A 21,719-nucleotide genomic window follows, 5' to 3' on the forward strand; every position below is an offset into this window, starting at 1 on the left:
GGTGGAGAATATCCAAGTGGTGATATTGAACTGCAAGAAAGTGCGAGACAAAGTAGTAATGATGAGTCTCATACGGAATTGTCACCCCTTCCTCAGATAAAATTATTCTTTCCCCAAATGTAAATGATTTTGGTAATACCAGTTCTTGGATCAAGAATTTTATATTATATTTCAGTAATAGTATCACCGAGCGGAGTTGCCGCGCGTATTAACATGCTACGGCTATGGCGCCAAGCTCTGTACTCGGCAGGCGAGTGGGTTCGAACCTCACTCTCAGCTGTCCTGACAATTTCTTTCCTTTTCTTTGTGGTTTCCCTTTCGTACCCCCAAGCAAATGCCGAGACAGTTCCTATTCAATAAGTCACAGCCGATTTCTTCCACTTCTGCACCCAGTTTCATTCACCAACATTCATTTTATATTCATTCTCTTCTCAACTGAGGTTTGCGTCGGGAAGGGCATACGGTCGTAAAACAATTAAAAATATGGTGTAAAATATTATCCCACTTCATCCCCAATATTGTATTGGGCTGCAGGACTAAGGGGATGATATGCATTCCATTAATAACATCAGTAAATATGTATCTGTCAGAGTGCTTCTTCCTTTAAAAAAAAAAAAAAACCGGCCCACAGGGCTCAGCTGGTCATCAAAACTTGGCAGTGAAAAGGTTAAGTTTGCGAGTCCTACGGAGACTTCCATTGTCACACCCTCTATGTTCTTGCTAGGTTGGACCTCTACCAATTAGTGTTAACAGAGGACAGTTGTCAAGTTGTACTTCCTCAGCATCCCTGATCAAAGAGTTAGGTCCTCCTTGCCTCGGGGGCGAAGTGTGTTGTGAGGTTAGGACAGGATGAAACCCAGTGTCAGCACATAGCGTACCCCTAGGGATCTGCTCAAGGCCTCAGAGGCAAAGATCATTTCGAAGTGTGCCCAGTGTGTTGTGAGGTTAGGACAGGATGTAATAATATTTTTTTGCTTTACGTCCCACTAACTACTTTTACGGTTTTCGGAGATGCCGAGGTGATGGAATTTAGTCCCACAGGAGTTCTTTTACGTGGCAGCAAATCTACCGACATGAGACTGACGTATCTGAGCACCGGACTGAGCCACCAAGTTGGGGTCAGAAAGCCAGCGCCTCAACCATCTGGACAGGATGAAGCCCAGTGTCAGCACACAGCATACCCCTAGGCCTCAGCTACTGCGAGCAGGCCTTCTGATATGACGCCGTTTCATTTTCCTCTGGCAGATGGCATTTTGTCACGTGAACACTAAATGGTCGACATAGAGAGCCAAATGGACTTTCTTCCGCTCTTCAAAAAAACCCAAAAGCCTCTGCCGGCATCCACAGGCCAACACCATCATCAGAGAATGTCAAGTGTGACTGTGGTCCTCACAATAACAACAACAGTAACATCAGGAGGGCAGAGAAAACAAAACTCATTACGGTCGCAGTAGATCCTCGCTCTGGGACACCAGCTGCACGTTGTCATCTGAACTGCGTGAGTGGAGACGCCGCACATCCGGGTTCAACAGCGAGAAAGGGTTCGGGCTCCGATCTGTGGACACTACCAGAACAATTACAAAATGTTCACAATTTGCTAGTAATAATTATACAATAAATGGAAATAACAAAATAATAGAGAACTGGGTTACGTCGCGCATTCCTATCTATGAAATGTCACTGTAAAATTTGTCACAAATGGAACATAATAATTGCTCTTACACAGTTGAAGTCTAAAATCTGTGGTAAATTAAGAAATATTTTATATTTGGTGAATATTATGTATACCTACTTTACTTCTTTACAAGTACTTTTGGTGCTACGCTCACAGTAACACACGTATGTCTTCTGTTTGTCTTACACTTTCAACAATTTCATGTGTGATGTCTGTGTTCACTGAAGTTCTTTGCTTTCGTTTTATTGCTTCAGGTGTCAATGACATCATTTCCTGAATTTTATCGTGATATGCAAGATTTAATAGGTGACAAAAAGCTATGGCCCATGTACGTAAAAAGAATTCTGTGAACTAGTGATTTATTGGTCCAGGGATCATGCTATTTTTCTTATTGTGAATGCTATTGACCTCCATTTTGCTGTTTCAACTGGCCGCTCTAGTCATATGGACAAAGATAATGAGAGTCCACAGACATAGCACTCCCATTTCTCGGTGCTAGCCCTGGACCTCCAGAAATTAACAAAAGACGGCATCAGCAGCGAAATACGACATAAAGGTGCCCTGTATACAGGCCTTAAGCATGTACTCATATTTCTCTAATAACGACGGTATTTCTTAATTTACCGCAGATTTTTCACTTCATTTAAGTAAAAGCAATTATTATGTTCCATTTGTGACAAAATTTACAGTGACATTTCGTAGACAGGAATGCGCGATGTAACCGAGAACTGCACACAAACACAAGGTCGGAAAAATCAAGAGAACAAACCAGGTGTAGGCATAAATCTTTTCCGGTTTCAGCGAACAGTACACAGCGTATGAATATGACACATACGTCAGTTTGTTCGCCTGACATTAACCTACCAAGACACACAAGTTGAGTCCGCCAAACACTAGCGTCTGTGTTGTATCATTCAGTGATCAAGTCGACGTTTGTGCCTGAAAAAGAACCTTTGCGGCACGCATAGCTTTTCTTATTTAATCAAAAGAAAAAGGCTGTGGAAAGTCATTGCTTGGTGGTAGAAACAAATGGTGGACACGCTCCTTCGATTAGAACATGCGTGACATGTTTTTGACAATTTAAATGTGGTGATTTCAATGTGAAGGACAGTGCGCTCTGGCAAACCACAAAAGTGCAAAGACAAGCAATTACAGGCGTTACTGGCTGATGACCCAACTCAAACTCAATGCTATCACCAACAAATGATTAATTTAAATCACACATTGATCGAAAGATGACTGGAATGAGCCAGAAGACAGGGCAAAGTGATTCTGTTACACGACAATGCGCTGTCTCGCACAGCAAAACCAATTAAAGACACCTTGAAATCGTTTGGATGGGGCATCCTTCTGCACCCGCCGTACTGCCCCGATCTGGTGCCATCTGACTATCACCTCTTCGCATCAATGGGGCCGTGTTCTCAGAGCAGCACTTCAGCAATTTCAAGGAAGTTGGAAATTGGCTCGACGAATGGTTTGCCGCAAAAGACAAGCAGTTTTTCTGGCATGGTATTCATAATTTACCTGAAAGATGGGTGAAGTGTACAGAAGCCAATGGCCAATATTTTGAATAAACTAAAATAAATTTTCCTTGAAAATGACGTGTTTTCTTTACCACAAAATCTGGCAAAAACTTATGCCTAGACCTAGTAATCATCAGATGGATCAGTTTGTAGGTTCAATCCCACCTTAGGTAGTCCAACACTCCATGTTAGTGTCACTTGGCCACTAGAAAGCAGCACAAGCAGAATGTCAAACTGCCTGGATGGCACCGCTCCAGCTGAAGTCATCATCGTCCAGCTCAAGTCCAGTAGAGATGTCAATGACACCCAGGGTCCTTCTAATTAAGCTGTTCTTGATCAAGTCAGGGTTTACCTTTAGTTCTCTTTCTTTCAATCTTGCTCTCCATCATCCTTCCATCTTCTCAACCTTCAACGTTGACAGTAGCAGCTTCAATACTGACATCCTGTTCTACTGAATTATTCTGCCAACTCTAAACTCTGATGATTGAATGCTTGCTTGAGCAACTGAAGTAGCGTGTAACACCCCGTTCCGCCTCGATGACTGTGGCATTTACTTCACGAGAAGCTAGAAGCATTGGGAAGCCATACTGATCCAAGATCGCTGCACAGTCTCCCATAATCTACGAAGATTGGTTGGAGCAGGGTCCAGGACACAAACATCCCTATCGACAGCACAGCACTGGGGCTCCTCAAGTGCCAGGCAAGCATCTTCACAGCAGAAATAAATCTCACTAGTGCCTTAAAAAACATTTCCAGCTATTATGATGCAAACCAGCTCAGATGCATCCTATGATGACACAACTTTGTGCCTTTCATTTGAAAAACAAACAAGCACATCAGAATATGAAAGTCGTGTGCTTTGGTACTGAGCTACAGTTCTGTGACACTCCAAAATATCTGGGGGTAATGCTTGACAGAACTATCACTTTCCAGAAGCACTGTATGAACTGTAAACAGAAATAACTTGCTGCACATCATCCATCATCTCATGCCAACCTGGTGGATGTGACCCTCAATGAGACCCGTCAGTTGTATCAGCCTGAAGGGACTGCACCAGCACTTATTCAAAGAGAAGTGGCTGCGAACAAGAGAGGACAAGAGTTGTACGAGAAAGTGGTCATGTACCCCCAACTCAGACTCAAGTCCAGGAACAGGTTTTTACAAACATCTCGGGAACCAATTGAATGAGTAAAAAAAAAAAAAAATTCAACAATGGAAAACAAGGTCTCCCAAAATCGCTGGACAGAAAGCAGTAGCTGGCTACAAAGAGAACTGAACAATGTGGGCAGATTGAAAGTGATCTTAGGAAGATGGGGTTACACTAATCCTAACTGTAAGTTCAGGAAAGACCCTACTCTAAAGCACGTGCTTCAATGTCTGCTGTGCCCGTCGTCCTGTACAGAAGATAAAATCTTTCAAGGCACACAGAATGCACTTGATGTAGCCAACGTTTCTTGGTCTATATGTGTGTAATGTTATTGAACATAATTTTATATGTATATTCTAGATGTTTGTGACACGAGAATAATAATAATAATAATAATAATAATAATAATAATAATGACTAAAATACACATTCATTCAACATATTAAGAGCATTTTGTGAATTGTTCAGGACAAATACAGTGTGTTATAAACTAGGTCACCTTCTCTCCGTTCTGGCCCGAAGCTTTTTTTATGCTGATCTCCTTTTTAACATCCTCATTTCTTATGTTGTCCTTTCCTGTCTTACCGAGCAAGTTGGCTGTGTGGTTAGAGTCGTACAGCAGTTAGGTTGCATTCAGGTGATGGTGGGTTCAAATCCCACTGCTGGTAGCCCAGAAGATGGTTTTCAATTTTTGTAAAGGAGACAAAGTCTCTCATAGTGCATTGGCACTGCCGGTGGCACCAAGTAGCCTGCGCAGTGACCTCCACGGTAGGCACTAGCCATGCGTCTTGGTTGGTAGGTGTGCTAATTACAAACTGATGAGCCCAAATTAGCACACTGGGGCAAAATTCTGGCAAGCTAGAATGAATTAGCTGGAAAATTTATAATGTCCAATAACGGATCAAGGATATTGGAATTATGAATTTACTCATTCAGGAGAAATATTTCAGGTTCCCTTTGGGAATCAAATCTATATCAACGAGTGGTGGGAATGCGTGAAGTTGATTTCTTGCCCGAGGCTTTCTTGAAGTCAGCAGCAAAATGAGTGAGCAAGAAGTAGTGTACATGCATCATCATAAAGTCCCTCCGTACCAAGATTTTGAGAAGACCGCAGGGACAAGGAACAAACCTTTACAAAGGCAAAAATAAGGTGTTGGGATGAGAACCTGTCAAAAACAAACCACCCCAACAATGGCCTTGCACAAGTGTTACAGAACAAAACATTCAAGATGTATCTAACAATACTGGAGCAAATGGCTACAAAAATGATATCTAAATATTGCATCATTAGTGACAACCTTCACTAATGGGTGGGTTCCTCGTCTTCTGGAAATTTCCCAGAAATGAGGAGGAGAGAAGAAGCATGGAAGGTCCCTGCAGCTGTTTTCTGAGCCTCCATCAGCATTTCGTTGGCTGACTCGCTTCTTACAAAATCTAAGAGCTATAGCAAGCAAAATATATACACTTCCTTGATTGCATTAGAACTGCCAGGAAAGTTTGCAAAACATATATTTTAATGTCACAATAACTGCCTCCAAGCCCATTTTCATAAAGTACTTTGAGGATACAGTTGCTAGCCCTAATTATATATACTACTGTTCTCAGATTGCACAAAAAAAAAGAAAGGAATTATGACTCAAACTAATATCTTCTGTGAAAATTGTAGCCAAAGTTGTGGCAGAAATTTGAATTTTAAATGTGATTTGTTCCTATTTGGATCCGTATAGATGATGTAGTTGATGTTGGTCTGTTTTTGCTTGTGGTTTAACGTCGCACTAACACATTGAAGGTTTTCAGTGAGGCAAGGGCAGAAAAGGGCTATGAATGGTAAACTAGCAGCTGTGGCCCAGCATTTACCTGGTGTGAAAATGGGAAACCTCAGAAAACAATCTTCAGGAATTCGAACCCACCACCTCACAGCTACGTGACTAATTTCCTTGGTTCTGGTCTGTTTCACTAGAACAATATGGCAATGTGTCCTGAGCAAAGAAGCCCATTTCAGAAGTTTCAGTCAATAACTGCGAAACATTTTTGATCGTGACAATCACAAAATCAATATAGCCTTTGGACAAGATAACCACAAACAGCCATCTTACGGATTATTGCTGGACATCAGGGCTTGTCTACAGCAGTTAGTCTCGCTTCTAAATGGCTCTTTCCACTGAAACTGCAGCAAGAGTTGTAGCATTGCTGAACAATGGGTGCAGTACGCGTTATGTGACAGACATGTCTTGTTCTAACGTGTACAGAACTGTTAAAAGGTACAGAGAGGAAACCCATTTCTATCAAGCTCTTTGTGATCGACACAAAACAGCTGTGGAGGCAGCAAGTACGGGGCAGATTTACAGTCCAAAGGAACTCTGCTTGAACGTGAGCACCCTGGTTCTCGGATGCAACGCCCAAAAAATCTGGACCGTGTAGCTCAGTGCTGTTGGCACCAGATGGAAGAGAGAGAGAGAGAGAGAGTTTGGGAAATGTTATTCACCCTGCACTTTCTCTGCAAGGTTTGGCTGGAGTTACCACTGATGCACACATGGATCTTATGTTGTTGAGAATGGGAGTCTGACAACCCACTGATACATCATAGAGATTTTAGTGGGACACGTGGTACCTTTTTCACTTGTTTTTTTATCCTGATGCATGACAATACTCGCCCACACATTGCTGTATGTATGCTGTGATTGGGATTTAGTGGCCTACTTGCGAAGCATGTCTGGTATATATTTGGGAGACATGCTAGAAGTCTTCCCTGACACACTGGCTCAACTCCGGGCAGAACGGGAGCTCATACTACACGACAATATTCGGGATTGCATTCCGTGCATGACTGATCAATTCACAGCTGTAACTTCGGCGGTAAGTGAGGCAAATAAGGGAGGTTTCGACATTTGCAAAGTAATGTTGGTGCACTGTTGTGATTATCAAATTAATAATGTTACTCAATTACTGTGCTGAAAATTTTGAAACAGACTAATTAATTTAGATACATTGCCATATTGCTGTAATGTAATAATATTTCAATTTTACAATGTTTCAAATGGATTAACATTAATATACTTTGTCATGCCAGTCAGTTTAGTTTCTTAAAACATGCAGGTTTCACCTCCAGCTGCCCTTACTGTCTTTGTACTTAGATAGTTTACCTCTGAGATCGCGAGCACGAGACTGAGAGCGAGGTGAAGCCAGAGCCTCTACTGGCAAGTCACGCACACAGTCTTCTAGAGACGGAGTCTTCCTCTTCTTCTTCTCCTTCTTACCACAGCGATGAAGGCTCTCCTGTAATAGAATGACACAGTAAGGGTCACCAATTCTTAGAATTGCCCTTTGGTACACTTTTCCAGTACACCTATTACATTACAATAATATATGAGGATTACAAGTTAATACGAATCTCAACATTATTTTTGTAAACTACATAGTCTAACTATAAGTTTACCATATCACTTCATCATATACCAGCCCTTAGAAGCTCCCATTTTACTTTCCACAAATTGTATGAAATGGAAATAAAATAAGTTACTGTGAGGGTGCAAAAGAAAAGCCTTCATTTTCATGATAGCTTGCAAACACTTATTGCCGTCTAGTGAGGGTAGGAGGTAATTTTGGAATCTTCACGGTTCTGCATAGTTGGCCTCACCCAACATGTGTGCAAATTTTCAGCAAGATCTGCGATTCCCCCTTTCAGAAACTTCCCTCGTTAAGAGGATTGCACACACCATACTCTCTACTGAACACCCTTTGTGCGGCTGTGATGGACGTCATGATCCAATAATTTTCCGTTAAAAATATGTGCTGAGGCAATGTGTACTGCATCTTGGACGAATGTTTGGTAACACAACAAGCAAGCCAGCAACAAGCAAAATTGAGGAAACTGACACCTACCAAAGAATAACTTGCATTATTGCTGGCAAATGTTGGTACGTGGATCTCCCATAGTTTTGTCACATTTAGAAAGAAATCGCATCATCCTATCAGCTTCAGGCAGAAATGAGATTGTTTTAAAGACCACCCGCTGTATGTTTACGTACCACTGAAGCCCTAAAATTTCAGACTGAAATTTAAAAAAAAAAAACTAATTATAAATTCACTAATTCTCTATCTATTTATCGATGGACTTGGCATTTTTCAACAAGATTTGTTTTCCATTGCCAGAACTCAAAAATTGCTCAAACTCTTGACACAACAAGATGTAACTGACTTTTATCAAGGGTGCAACACCAGAATTTGAAGGAACCTCAATTTAACTTTCAGTTTCGACATTTGACATTGAACTTCTAGCATCATACACGAAAAATAGTCCTTCACTACGGATAGGTTCTTCTGTCTCTTCTATTCGACACTGTAGTACTACGAAGCTTCATACTCTATAATTTAACTTGATATGTGTTTTTCCAGGTTCAAACTATGCACAGCAAAGCATGACAATGCAGAAAAGTTCAAATATATATGCACTGCTGTGTTAAGTTAAAATTTATTGAAATGATGAAAATACTGTCGTTATGTTACGGAGGATGACGAAAAATATTAAAAATTTTGTTAATTTTCTAAGTGTGGGACTTATTTTTGCACCCCCCCCCCCCTCAACTGAAAAAGGGATATAAAAATCGTATATGGACATTGGAATGTTTTCAGTAAAGAAACATGAAAGCAGCCAGACTATATAAATACTACCCTCATTGAAAAAAGTAACACCTGGCAGTATAATTTAGACTTATAAAAAAAAAAAAATTTCCTTTCGTCACTTATTCAATACATTCTTTTTGCAATGCATATATTTACATTACGTGATGATGACCCCGAGTAAGGTCGAAACTAGTTCCAAGCGACCTGGCAGTAGGTATATAATGCCTTTGGGAGTGGCGAGCCCATCATAATAACAGCCCATATATGGTATGATACTATGAAATCAAAAGAAGATTTAATACAATATGTCAAAAGGTGATGAGAATCTAATTGTAATGGGAGACTGGAATGCAGTGATAGGCCAAGGAAGAGAAGGTAATACAGTAGGAGAATTGGGTTAGGACAAAGGAATGAAAGAGGAAGTCAGCTAGTTAAATTCTGCACCGATCATAATTTAATCCTTGCTAATACTTGGTTCAAACGTCACAAACAACGGCTGTATATGTGGACGAGACCTGGAGACACTGGAAGGTATCAAATAGACTTCATTATGATTAGACAGAGATTCAGAAACCAGGTGTTGGATTGCAAAACTTTCCCAGGAGCAGACATGGACTCTCACCACAACTTGTTGGTCATAAAATAAATAAATATTCAATTGCGCACAATATGCATGAATACAAGTATACAAAGTATTCCACTATCTCACAAAAGTTTCTCAGAGATTCTGTTCTCAATTTGCTATTTTTTGCTATTTGCTTTACGTCGTACCGACACAGATATGTCTTATGGCGACGATGGGATAGGAAAGGCCTAGGAATAGGAAGGAAGCGGCCGTGGCCTTAATTGCTTGGTGTGAAAATGGAAAACCACGGAAAACCATCTTCAGGGCTGCTGACAGTGGGGTTCGAACCTACTATCTCCCGAATACTGGATACTGGCCGCACTTAAGCGACTGCAGCTATTGAGCTCGGTCTCAATTTGCACTTTAGTACATGGTATCTCTCGCAGAGTACACCACATCTTCTGCACTTACAGTCATGGCAGGGGTCATGGAATTGCTTGGATTCACACAGTTTATGGTGAAATCCATGCATGGCGAGCCTTGTTAACATATGTCTTAATTCATAACCTCCTTGTATCCACTCTAAGTTAATCATTGCGTCACTGAGGTAAAAATCGTCCGATATGTTGTTCCTCTTTTGATGAAGTTCCTGCAGTAGTGTCTTATACGCCGTGGTGGTGGGGAGCAGGAACTTCCGACGCAGCTCTTCTATGTAGAACAGTTCTCTTGTCAGCAAGTAAGCAAGGCGCGAAGTAGTGTACTTGGATAGACAAAGTGATCTCTTAAGAAATGCTGATTTTACAATCTCTAAACTTTGCAATTGTGCCTTGGTAAGATGAACCCATATGTTTTCTATCCCGTTGGACGCAACTGGACTAACTTTGAGATGAAATAACTCTATGGCCGTCATCAGCGACAAGCTGCTGAGAAGTTTGATGTCACCCATTGCTTTAATGGCCGCGTTTAGTCTTTCTTTGACATCAAGGGAAAATTGTTTTCCAGCTGATTGAAATGTTATTCCCAAGTACCGGAAAGTTGATACTGATTTTAACTGCCCTTCTTGCTTCCTCTCCTAAAAGTCACCGAGACAGTCTTATCCTCATTCAGTCTCAGCTTAGTTTCTTCTGCCCATTTACTCACTTTGTTAAAATTACTTTGTAGGACAGACTCTGAGATGGACGTTAAGGCCATGTCATCTGCATATATGAGTAATTTGACATTCCTAGACGTTATCGATTTTGTAATGTCTGCTGTTGCACTAATGAAGGGAGCAAAGGACTCAACGGGTCACCTTGGAGTACCCCAATAGTTTGTAAAATAGAACCTGATCTGGTAATGCCGTCACTGATTTCTATCCAATTGCTGGTGAGCAGATCTTTGATTAGAGGAAGAGGATAGAAACTCTGGTCGGTGATCTTTTGTAATTTCTCTAAAAGAATAGTTCTGTCAATCGTGTCAAAAGCCTTTGAATAATCAATAAAGATGGCATGAAGTTTCCTTCTAGGTTGATCCAAGGCTTCCTCTATGTCCTGTTGAAAGCACTGAACTGCCAAAGTGTTGACCTACCACTCCTGAAACCAAATTGGGAATCTGGAAGTTTGTCCGCAATTAACTCTGTAATGCGTTTAATGAACTAAAGCAATCAGAGTCTTTAAGGGAATACACTCCAGTAAGCATTGGGATCTGCCGTATCACCTTTCCCTTTATATAACATCTTAATTGTGGATCGTTTCCAACTTTCTGGTAGTCTACCTTGACGCAAACATACGTTTAGCAGTAGTGATAGAGTTCTGTAACATTGGGAAAGTAGCTTTCAAATGTTCGTTGAATAAGAGATCAGGGCCACATGCTTTCTTGTCTCTCAGGTTATGGATGGTATCTGATATTTCATCAAGTGTGAATTCCTCGTAATGGACGCTGGCCTCCGTGTGGGGTAAATGAAAGTTAACCGCCCGCGTATCTCTCTCCTGTAGGATTGCAGTTAGATGCGTCTTTCACACACTCATCGGTATATTCCTTGGGAACAATGATTGCCTTAGACGAAGGGCTTTATATGGATTCTGTTTTGCTTCCTTAATTAGGAGTCTCTCTTCCTTCTCTCTGAACTGATTTTTTCCGCTTCTGCGACAATGACTTTATAATCTTTTCTTAGCCTACTGTAAACTGCTAACCATTCCTTTGCATCCTGTAAGGCTTGTAAAGCAATTTTCCTTGCATTGAAACGCGCCATAGTGGACCAATCATAGGTTATAAACTTCATGGTTTTGATCCGTATTGAATTGTAAGTACAATATAATAATTAAATTAATGTAGTAATGGAAAAAGCAGATATGGTGCCTCGGAAAAGGTTAGGGCGTTCCCTGCTAAAAGCGACGCGCAGCTCTTCAGGTGGTGGGAGAACTGTGATAAATGGGCAACCAGCACTGAACTACATCAAGATTGCAACAGTAAATGTACTGACACTGACGGGAAAGACAGAAGAACTGGTTGACTTCATAACAGAAAAAGATACAGCCATACTTGGACTGTGCGAGACCAAAAAGAGTGGTACAGGGGAGATTCCTCTGAGAGAAGGATACAGGCTGTATTACAGCGGAGGACCTGAAGCAAAAAATGGAGTGCTCATCATACTTAGAAAAGAAATCCAAGAATATGTGGAATATACAAAATACGTCAGCGTTAGGATGATGAGACTGCAGTTTGAAAATGCATAGATGAACATCTAGAGGAATTCTTAGAGGAAGTGGAGAGAGAGATAGAAGATAAGGAAGTGCTATTGATGGGAGATCTAAATGCACTAGTTGGAATGGAAAGACAAGGAAAGGAAGATGTTGTAGGGCCCTTTGGATATGGCAATGTAAATCCAGGTGGATTTTTGCATGAGGAATCAAATGATTGTTGGAAACGCCTGGTTTAGGAAGAAGAACAGTCAGACGATTACAAGGTATGGTTGGGAAGACAGACGAACAAAGACTATGATTGATTATATAATCATAGAGAATGAACACCGGAAGAACCTTTTAGATGTAACAGCCATGCCTGAAGAAGCCTTTGGTGGAGATCATAAGAGTTGTGATAGGAAAATTGAGTGTCGGAAAGATTGAAAAACCCCCATTAAGAAGAGAGAAAAGAATTAAAATATGGAAGTTGAAGGAGAAAAGCATACAAGAAGAATTTCAAAGGGAAATAATACCCTTGGTACCCAGGACGGAGGTGGGGAATGTTGAAGATGAATGGAAAATATTTAAGGAAGCACTGGTTGGATGTGCAAAAAAGGTGTGTGGTAGAACATCAGGAAATGTGAAAGACAAAGAGACACACTGGTGGAATGATAGGGTAAAAATTATAGTGAAGGAAAAGAAAATGGCATGGAAAGCATGAAAAACATCTAAGACTGAAGAAAATAGAAGAAAATATGTGGAAGCAAAGAATTTGGCCAAGAAAGTAGTGGAGGAAGAAAAGAGGAAAAGCTGGGCCTTATTCACACAGAAATTGAGAGATGATATGCAGGGCAGCAAGATATTACTGTATGGTATCTTAAGAAACAAAAAGAGAGATCAAGTAAACACCAGATTTGTGAAGGATGAAGGTGGCATAATATTAACAAAGCCGGAAGAAATAAGAAATAGATGGAGAGAATATTTTCAGAAGCTGCTGAACATAAGAACTGATGACAGTCATTCAATGGACAACCAGGAAAGGCAATTAGTTGAAGAAATGGATAAAGAAATTACAATAAATGAAATTGAAATGGCAGCAAGAAAGATGAAGAATGGGAAAACTGCTGGAATAGATGAAATTTCAGTGGAGATGATAAAGGCAGCTGGAGCTTTAGGCCTGCAGTGGACATATTGGGTTCTCAGGAATGTCTGGGAGAATAAGGAGGTCCCTGAGGATTGGCAAAAAGGAATAATCATCCCAATCTTCAAGAAAGGAGATAAGAAAGTTTTGAAGAACTACAGGGGAATTACTCTAATATCCCATGTTGCTAAGGTAATGGAAAGGATACTGGAAAGTAGAATAAGGTTGAGGGTTGAGAATCAGATACAGGAAAATCAGTTTGGTTTCAGAAGTGGAAGGTCAACAATAGAGCCCATTTTCATTATGAGACAACTAATGGAAAAGCAATGGGAGTATGGAATGATATGGTGATGACTTTCACCGACATTGAAAAGGCATATGGCAGTGTCCCCAGGACTAAAGTTTGGGACAGTCTGGTGCAAAAAGGAATTGGACAGGGATTAATAAAAATGATCATGGCATTGTATACAATGGAATGTTGTAGTTGCGTGCAAACACAAATTGGCAGGACAAGTTGGTTCAAAATAACTAGTGGGCTGAGACAGGGAAGTGTTCTATCACCAATCCTGTTTACAATAGTAAGGGATGACATCATGAGAACAGCAAAAGCAGCATATGGAGGAAGAGAAATGAACATGATGTTATTTGCAGATGATATTGTGATTTGGGGAGAAGACGACAGGAAGGTTCAAGAACAGTTGAATGTGGTGAATGGGAAGATTGAAGAACGTGGATTGAAAATAAGTGTAGAAAAGAGTAAAACTCTTGTTATGACTAGAGGGGAGAAAGAAGGGAAAGGTCAGATTAGACTTGCAGACAAGCCCCTGGAAGTAGTGGAAACGTTTAAATACCTGGGGAGTGAATTAATGGAGAATGCTCGACTGGATGCTGAGATTAGTAAAAGGATTCAAGCTGGAAGTTGTTTCTATCATTGTGTAAGAAATATGTTAGGGGACAAAGATGTGCCAATGGAAGCAAAGGATACTATGTACAAGATGTATTACGTACCCATAACAACTTACGGAGCAGAAACTTGGACAATGACAAAGAAGGATGAGAGTCGAATACAGGCAGCCGAAATGAAATTCTTGAGGAGTATGATACAGAAGAGTAGACGAGACAAAATAAGGAATGAAAAAATCTGGGAAGAAATTGGAGTGGAAAAAATGAATGATAGAATAGAGAAGAGCCGACTAAGATGGTTTGGGCACATAAAGCGAATGAGCGACGAAAGAATGCCAAAAAGGGTGATGGAAATGCAAATCCAAGGAAGGAGAGGCAGAGGAATTAAGGCAGGGCTGAAGGATGTGGGAAAAAGGATGGCTGTTGAGGAAAGGTGCTGTGAATATTATGAAAAACTGGATTATGATTTGTTGGTTTGATGTTACTGAAAATGGGAATAAGAAGGTCAAAAAGGATATTTGGCTTTTCTGAAATTTCATTAAGATTATGATTTGGGTTGAAATATTGATCTAAATGTATGAAGCAGCGTCCGGTAATGTTCAGGAGGGGTCCTTTGTTGATGATTTTGAGAATTTCCATATCTTCTTTTATGTCTGTGAATTTGTGATTATAGTCATGCATATGCTGTCCTACAACTGAAAATTTATTGTATTTTAGGGCATTGACATGTTCCGAGTAACTTATATTAAAATTTATCCCGGTCTGTTCGACATAAGAAGAATTACAAGTGTTCCAAATGACCCTGTATACTCCTGATTTTGAATAACTATTGAACGTGTTTATGGATGTGGCATTATGTAAGACTTGTGCGTTCCTATTGTTTGTTTTGAAAGCTACTTTTATATAGTGCTAGTCACCAACATCAATGCCCTAAAATACAATTAATTTTCAGTTGTAGCATCTCATTTTATTACCTTGATTGATGATGAAACAACATCTAACAGTTTTCCGTCAGCTAATGGTTATTTACAGCGGTGTCCAATGGCTTGCGTACGACTAACACCACTCAAATAGATTTGGTGATGAACTACGGGATCAACTTTTACCAGTTCCCATTTACTATTGAATTATTAATGATTAGGTGTTCCGTGTATATAAATTAATATTTGACATATTCTCAATGATGAGCATACTCAAGAAGTTAGAACCTAGTTTATTTTCAAATTTAATCATAATTTCATCCCAATTTTTCAATGTCAATTTGTATATATTTGTTTCATTTGTTTTATGTCAACTGTGTGCATGTACATTTCTTTAGTTATTAGATGTTTTACATTAAGTCTGAAGATGGTCAGTCCCGGCCAAAACTAGTCCCTAATTAATTAATGTAATTTAGAATATTACATATTATAGTATTGAAAGGTGGACCATTATTATATTAATTTAATAATTATATTGTATAGTGAAACAAGGCTTCGCTTTTCTTTGACAGATGTCGTTGGAGATGAAAGCCTTTTTAATGATCTTTTCTAGTTTTGTTGCTGCCTCCGACAGAGTGCCACTTTGTAGTTTTTCAATAACTATTCTATTGTCCGAGTCACCAATTAAGGACAAATCAATCCGCCTGCTCACTTGGGTTGGTAATACTTCTGGGCACGAGTAAAAGTTAACTATGTTCAATCTCGTCTCAGTTGGTAATTTTTTTTTCTTTTCTGTTTCTGCTCTAACTACTTAACTGATTAGAGTTAACTTTGAGTTAATGAATACAAGGTCTGTCGTACTCATGCCATTGTAGCAAATATATGTCCTCTGATCCTTATTATTGAGTAGATGAAAACCCTCCTACTCTAAGTAACTACTAACCTCTTTTGTTTTCTGAAGTGGTCATGAAATGCCATCTGAAGTTGAAGAAATTGAAGAAAAGAAGGATTGCAACGAGATGGGATCTAGAAAAGTTGAAAGAAATGTGTGTGAGGAATTGTTTCAAGGAACATGTTGCACAAGGACTAAATGAAAAGGCCGAAGGAAACACGATAGATTAATGGGCAGTCGTGAAGAATGAGGTCAGAAGGGCTGCTGAAGAAATGTTAGGAAGATCACCTAAGAATCAATGGATAACTCAGAAGATACTATACCTGATTGATGAACAACGAGAAAAAAGAATGCCAAAAATGAAGAGGGCAGAAAGGAATACAGACGATTAAAGAATGAAGTGGATAGAAAGTGCAGGACAGCTAAGGAAGAATGGCTGGAAAAGAAGTACAAGGATGTTGAAGGTTGGATGGTCTATGGAAAGATACTGCATGCAGGAAAATGAAGGAAACCTTTGGAGAAAGGAAAACAAGGTATATGAATATTAAGAGCTCAGTTGGAAAACCACATCTAGAGAAAGAAGACAAGGCAGAAAAATGGCAGGAACATATCCAACAGCTGTATCAAGGTAAAGACATGGATGATATGGTTCTGGAACAAGAAGAGGCTGTTGATTCTGATGAAATGGGAGACCCAGTTTTGAGGTCAGAATTTGACAGAGCTTTGAGAGTCCTAAATGGGAACAAGGCACCTGGAAATTATGACATTCCATCTGAATTACTGACTGCCTTAGGAGAAGCCAAGCATGGCGAAGTTATTCGATTTAGTATGTAAGATGTATGAGACAGGAGAAGTGCCATCCGATTTTTGACAGAATGTGGTTATTCCTATTCACAAGAAAGCCGGTGCTGACAAGTGTGAAAATGACCGCACCATTAGTTTAGTATTTCAAGCCTGCAAAATTTCAACATGTACGATTTACAGAAGAATGGAAAGACAAGTGGAAACTGAGCTGGGAGAAGATCAATTTGGCTTCAGGAGAAATGTAGGAACACGCGAGGCAATTCTAACTATACGTTTGATCTTAAAAGGATCAAATTAAGAAGGACAAACCCACAAACATGGCGTTCATAGATCTAGAAAGGCATTCGATAATGTTGACTGGACCAAGCTCTTTAAGATTCTGAAGGTGATCAGGATCAGATACTGAGAACAAAGAATTATCTACAATCTGTATAAAAATCAGTCTGCAGTGGCAAGAATCGATGGCTTTCAAAAAGGACGCAGCAATCCAGAAAAGAGTGAGGTACGGTTGCAGTTTGTCCCCCCCTCTTTTTCATTGTTTATATAGAACAGGCAGTAAAGGAAATCAAAGAGAAATTTGGGAAAGGAATCACAATCCAAGGAGAGGAAATTAAAACCCTGAGATTTGCCAATGATATTGTTGTTTTATTGAGACTTCAGAAGATGTGGAGAAACTGCTGAATTGTATGGCTGAAGTCTTGGGTAAGGAATACAAAATGAAAATAAATAAGTCCAAACAAAAGTAATGGAGTGCAGTCAGGTGATGCAGGAAATATTAGATTAGGAAATGAAGTCTTAAAGGAAGTAGATGAATATTGTTACTTGGGTAGCAACATAACTAGTGATGGCAGAAGTAAGGAGGACATTAAATGTAGACTAGCACAAGAAAATAAATTTGCTCACGTCGAACATTGATATAGGAATTAGAAACAGACTTTCGTCTGGAGTGTGGCATTGTATGGAAGTGACAATAACTCGCTCAGCAAGAAAATAGAAACTTTTAAATGTGGTGTTACAGAAGAATGCCGAAGGTGAGATGGATAGATCAAATCATGAATGAAGAGATAGAATGATAGGACTCATCTTAAGACACCCAGGACTTGTGCAGTTGATTTTTGAAAGAAGAACAGGTGGTAAGAACGGTAGTAGTAGACCAAGGTGTGAATATGACAAGCAGATTAAAGCACATTTAGGATGAAACATTCACACAGAAATGAAGAGATTTTTTTTTTTTTTTTTTTTTGCTAGGGGCTTTACGTCGCACCGACACAGATAGGTCTTATGGCGACGATAGGACAGGAAAGGCCTAGGAGTTGGAAGGAAGCGGCCGTGGCCTTAATTAAGGTACAGCCCCAGCATTTGCCTGGTGTGAAAATGGGAAACCACGGAAAACCATTTTCAGGGCTGCCGATAGTGGGATTCGAACCTACTATCTCCCGGATGCAAGCTCACAGCCGCGCGCCTCTACGCGCACGGCCAACTCGCCCGGTAATGAAGAGATTAGCGCAGGATAGGGTGGCAGGAGAGTTGCATCAAAGCAGTATATGGACTGATGACTCAAACAACAACCTGCAAAAGAAAATATTTCCATTTTTCAGTGCGATCCTGTTTGGTGATAGCTACAAACAGTATCTGTCGTTGCATAGTCGCTGATGTTTATTTCAGTGCCAATGTTCTTCTTTAAAATCACTTATTCTTGATAAACTTGATCTTTAAGGTAATCTCACAAGAAAAAATCTGGTGGCAAGAGGTCATTTTCATTAGGCTAAGAGACATAGGAATAAGCGGCCTTGTCAGTATCATCTACCTAAAACTTTCAACTTTCTAACTCTCTCTTTTTGGAGCAATGTGTGCACCATATTCTCTTTGGAAAGTGACAAGAGCTTGATAATGAAACAGAGGGAAAAGAAGAGTAACATATGGACTATGGTGACATCACACAGACACTTCACAAAACTAAACTGTCAGAATCCGTTTTCAATACTTATTCAGTAAAGTTAATAGAAGATTTTCATATGGTATGAACAAAACCACCTGTTTTATATGGAACACTCTGTATGCATCTTATTAAATGCATACTTTGGGACTTTCCTTTAAGAATGCACACAAAATAATGACTCCAGACTTCAGTTTGGGCCTCATGTGAAATGTGTTATTAGTTCCACCTAAATCCAAGAAATGGAAGTACCTGGCAACTTGGAGTGGGCTGAAACCCCACTGTCGGCTGCCCTTAATCTTAGGTAATTTCCTGGTTGTTATCTTTGGTACATTAACATCTTTCAGATCTGCTACTAATAACTGGTGGTCGCTATTGAGGTTCTCACTTGGAATCATCTTGACATCAGTCACAAGTCTACTTCTTTCTTTATCTGTAATGACATCGTCAATGACCGTCTTGCTCTTTCCATCCCAGCTGTAACAGGTAATCTTGTGACTGACACTTTTTGTTGAACCTACTGTTTTTTACTACCAAACAGTTTCTTATGCAGAAGTCTAGGAGATGTTCGCCTTCTGAATTCCTTCTCCCATAGCCATGTGGTCCCATCCCCTTCTCATAGTCATTCCTGTCTGTCCCGAGCTGTGCGTTGAGGTCCCCGATGATAATTGCCCTCTCTTCACTGATGATCTCTTCTAGGTCTTTGAGAAACTTGTTCTTTTCATCTTGATTGGAGCCCGTCTGAGGGGCATACACTTGCACCAGTGCCAGCTTCTCTTTCATAATGTGAACTGTTGCCTTTATTATCCTCTCATTGATGTACTAGATCTCTGTAATACCATCTAACTCTTTAGACAATATCAATCCTACACCATTTCTCATCTCTCTGTTGTTACCATTCCAGTAGAGAGTGCAGTTTTTCCTCAACTCTTTCTTCCCTTTATCTTTCCTGATTCAGATGGCAACTTTTTTGCTAGAGACAGCCAAGACTAGTGAGGATGATCATAATGGGGCAGAGTATGAACTATCAGCAGGAGAAGTCGAAAGTGCTAATCTCCCTCTGAACTCGACTCAGATGTCTCAATCTCAGTTGGGTGTTTCGTCAGTGAAGACTGTCGGTCGAGACGGAACCGACTGGGAGGTCTTGTATTCAAACTCAATAAAGAGTTTGCGACAGACTGGGAACACACAGTGCACCTTGACAGTGTACCAAGGGAAGAAGAACAAGAACATCTTTCTTAACACACGGTGCGCTCAAGTGACAATGAACACAGAACAAACGAAAAAGCCAGAAACTGTAACTGTAACGGCACGAATCACGGGGTAGATGTAGTAGACCAAATGTCTCGTAAAAATACCACTAAGGATGCACGCAGGAGATGGCCAAGCCAAGTCTTTTACAATATCCTAGACCTAACATTTATCAATGCTTGGGTCATTTACAAGCAAGGAACCGGTAGGAAGATAAAGTGGAAGTAGTTCATCCTCCATCTGGCAAGTGAACTAACAAGACGTAACGAGCAAGGCCAACAACAACAACAACACAAAAACCACAAGAGGAATTTGTAGGACCACGTCCATCTAAAAAGCGGAAGAAGTGCCTAGTTGGTCTGTGTAAAGGCAACAAATCTAGCGATGCCTGCAGCAAGTGCCTCAAAGCACTGTGCAGAAAATGTGCACAAAAAGTAGAAGTTCTGTGTGAAAAATGTGTGGAGGTTGTTCTTCATTTTTCTTAAAGTACTTTTGAAAATGTGTTCAATTGGTTAATTTTGTGAAAACTCTTTAGAGAAACAGGAACACAATGCAGTTGTTTGTGATTATGCATGTGTCCATCGAAAACAAAAAAGGTTTGTACACTAAAGTTACGTCTTGATGTGTAAAATGAAAAACAGTAGAATAAAATTATTGAATTCTAATTTGACCATTTTATGGATTTTTTATGATGGGTTAAAATGACCCCTTACTGCTGTTCTAGGAATGTAAGACTCAGCTGTTCTAGTGTTAATCCTTACAATTTATTTGAGATTTAAACTGTACTAAGGTGGAACCTTTGAATTGTTTTCCTTCAGAGGAACTTTGTGTGAAAGTATATAAGAGAGTGCACTCTGCAGCTCTCTACGGATCAGAATATAGTTCTATGATGAGGAAAGATCACATCATTGAGATGAAAATGCTCTGATGGACCCTCGACCTAACACGGTACGACCACATGATGAACACTAGGTGTGGCCCCTATAGTAGAAAAGTGAGGAAGGCTAGGTTCCAATGGTATATTGCACCCGACAGGGGCATGATCCAAGGACCTTTGGTTAAGACTGATCATTTAAATTGCAGATGCAATGCTATGTGTGGAAAGGAATATCGAAATTAATTAATATCAATAACATGGAGACCGATAAAATAAGTCTACAAAATTTATTCTACAGAATGATATTATTTGCGATCTGTTGTGCAATATCTGTCTTTGTCCAGCGGGGAGCCCGCAGCAGAGTCGAGGCCATAGGCAGATTTGGAGTGGGGGAAATTGCCTTCTTGTAAAAGGCAATACCGAAGGGGCAGCTATTTATTCGGGACTCTCAGCTACCAAGGGCAAAGCTATGTTTAGCTGAGCTCCTATTAATCCTTTGTTCTGTAACTTCAAAGTTAAAATTCCAATGCAATAGAGTAATTCGTGTGAATACTGCATAAAGTTGATATACGTGACGCTAGGAATTAAACTTTTAAAACTGTGACATGTCGCGAATACTCAGTTCGAATTGTAACATTATTATTATTATTATTATTATTACCACTGCACGACTGTGTCGGGTAGTACTAAATAAATAGTGGCCGAGGGGTACAAGGAATTCGATAAAGTACCGCGGATTACAAAGTACTAATCCGAAATCGTGGCCGGTCACCCACGTTGAACGCAATTAAACATATTGTGA

The 21,719-nt window shown here is 40.0% G+C and overlaps 1 protein-coding gene across 1 annotated transcript in view; it reads right to left on the reverse strand.

Annotated features, from left to right (window-relative positions):
- Positions 1-1,396: 1,396 nt before the first annotated feature.
- LOC136884174 (uncharacterized) overlaps positions 1,397-21,719 on the reverse strand; it is a 40,999-nt gene continuing 20,676 nt past the window's right edge. Inside the window, exons 4-5 of the mRNA XM_068229826.1 lie at positions 7,489-7,621; positions 1,397-1,564 (exon numbers count right to left, since the gene is read on the reverse strand). Of these exons, the coding sequence (XP_068085927.1) occupies positions 1,440-1,564; positions 7,489-7,621 (258 nt within the window). The 3' untranslated portion in view covers positions 1,397-1,439. The remainder of the gene's footprint in view (positions 1,565-7,488; positions 7,622-21,719) is intronic.

Source organism: Anabrus simplex, chromosome 12 (assembly GCF_040414725.1).
Source record: "Anabrus simplex isolate iqAnaSimp1 chromosome 12, ASM4041472v1, whole genome shotgun sequence".
In the NCBI taxonomy this organism is placed as follows: Eukaryota; Metazoa; Arthropoda; class Insecta; order Orthoptera; family Tettigoniidae; genus Anabrus; species Anabrus simplex.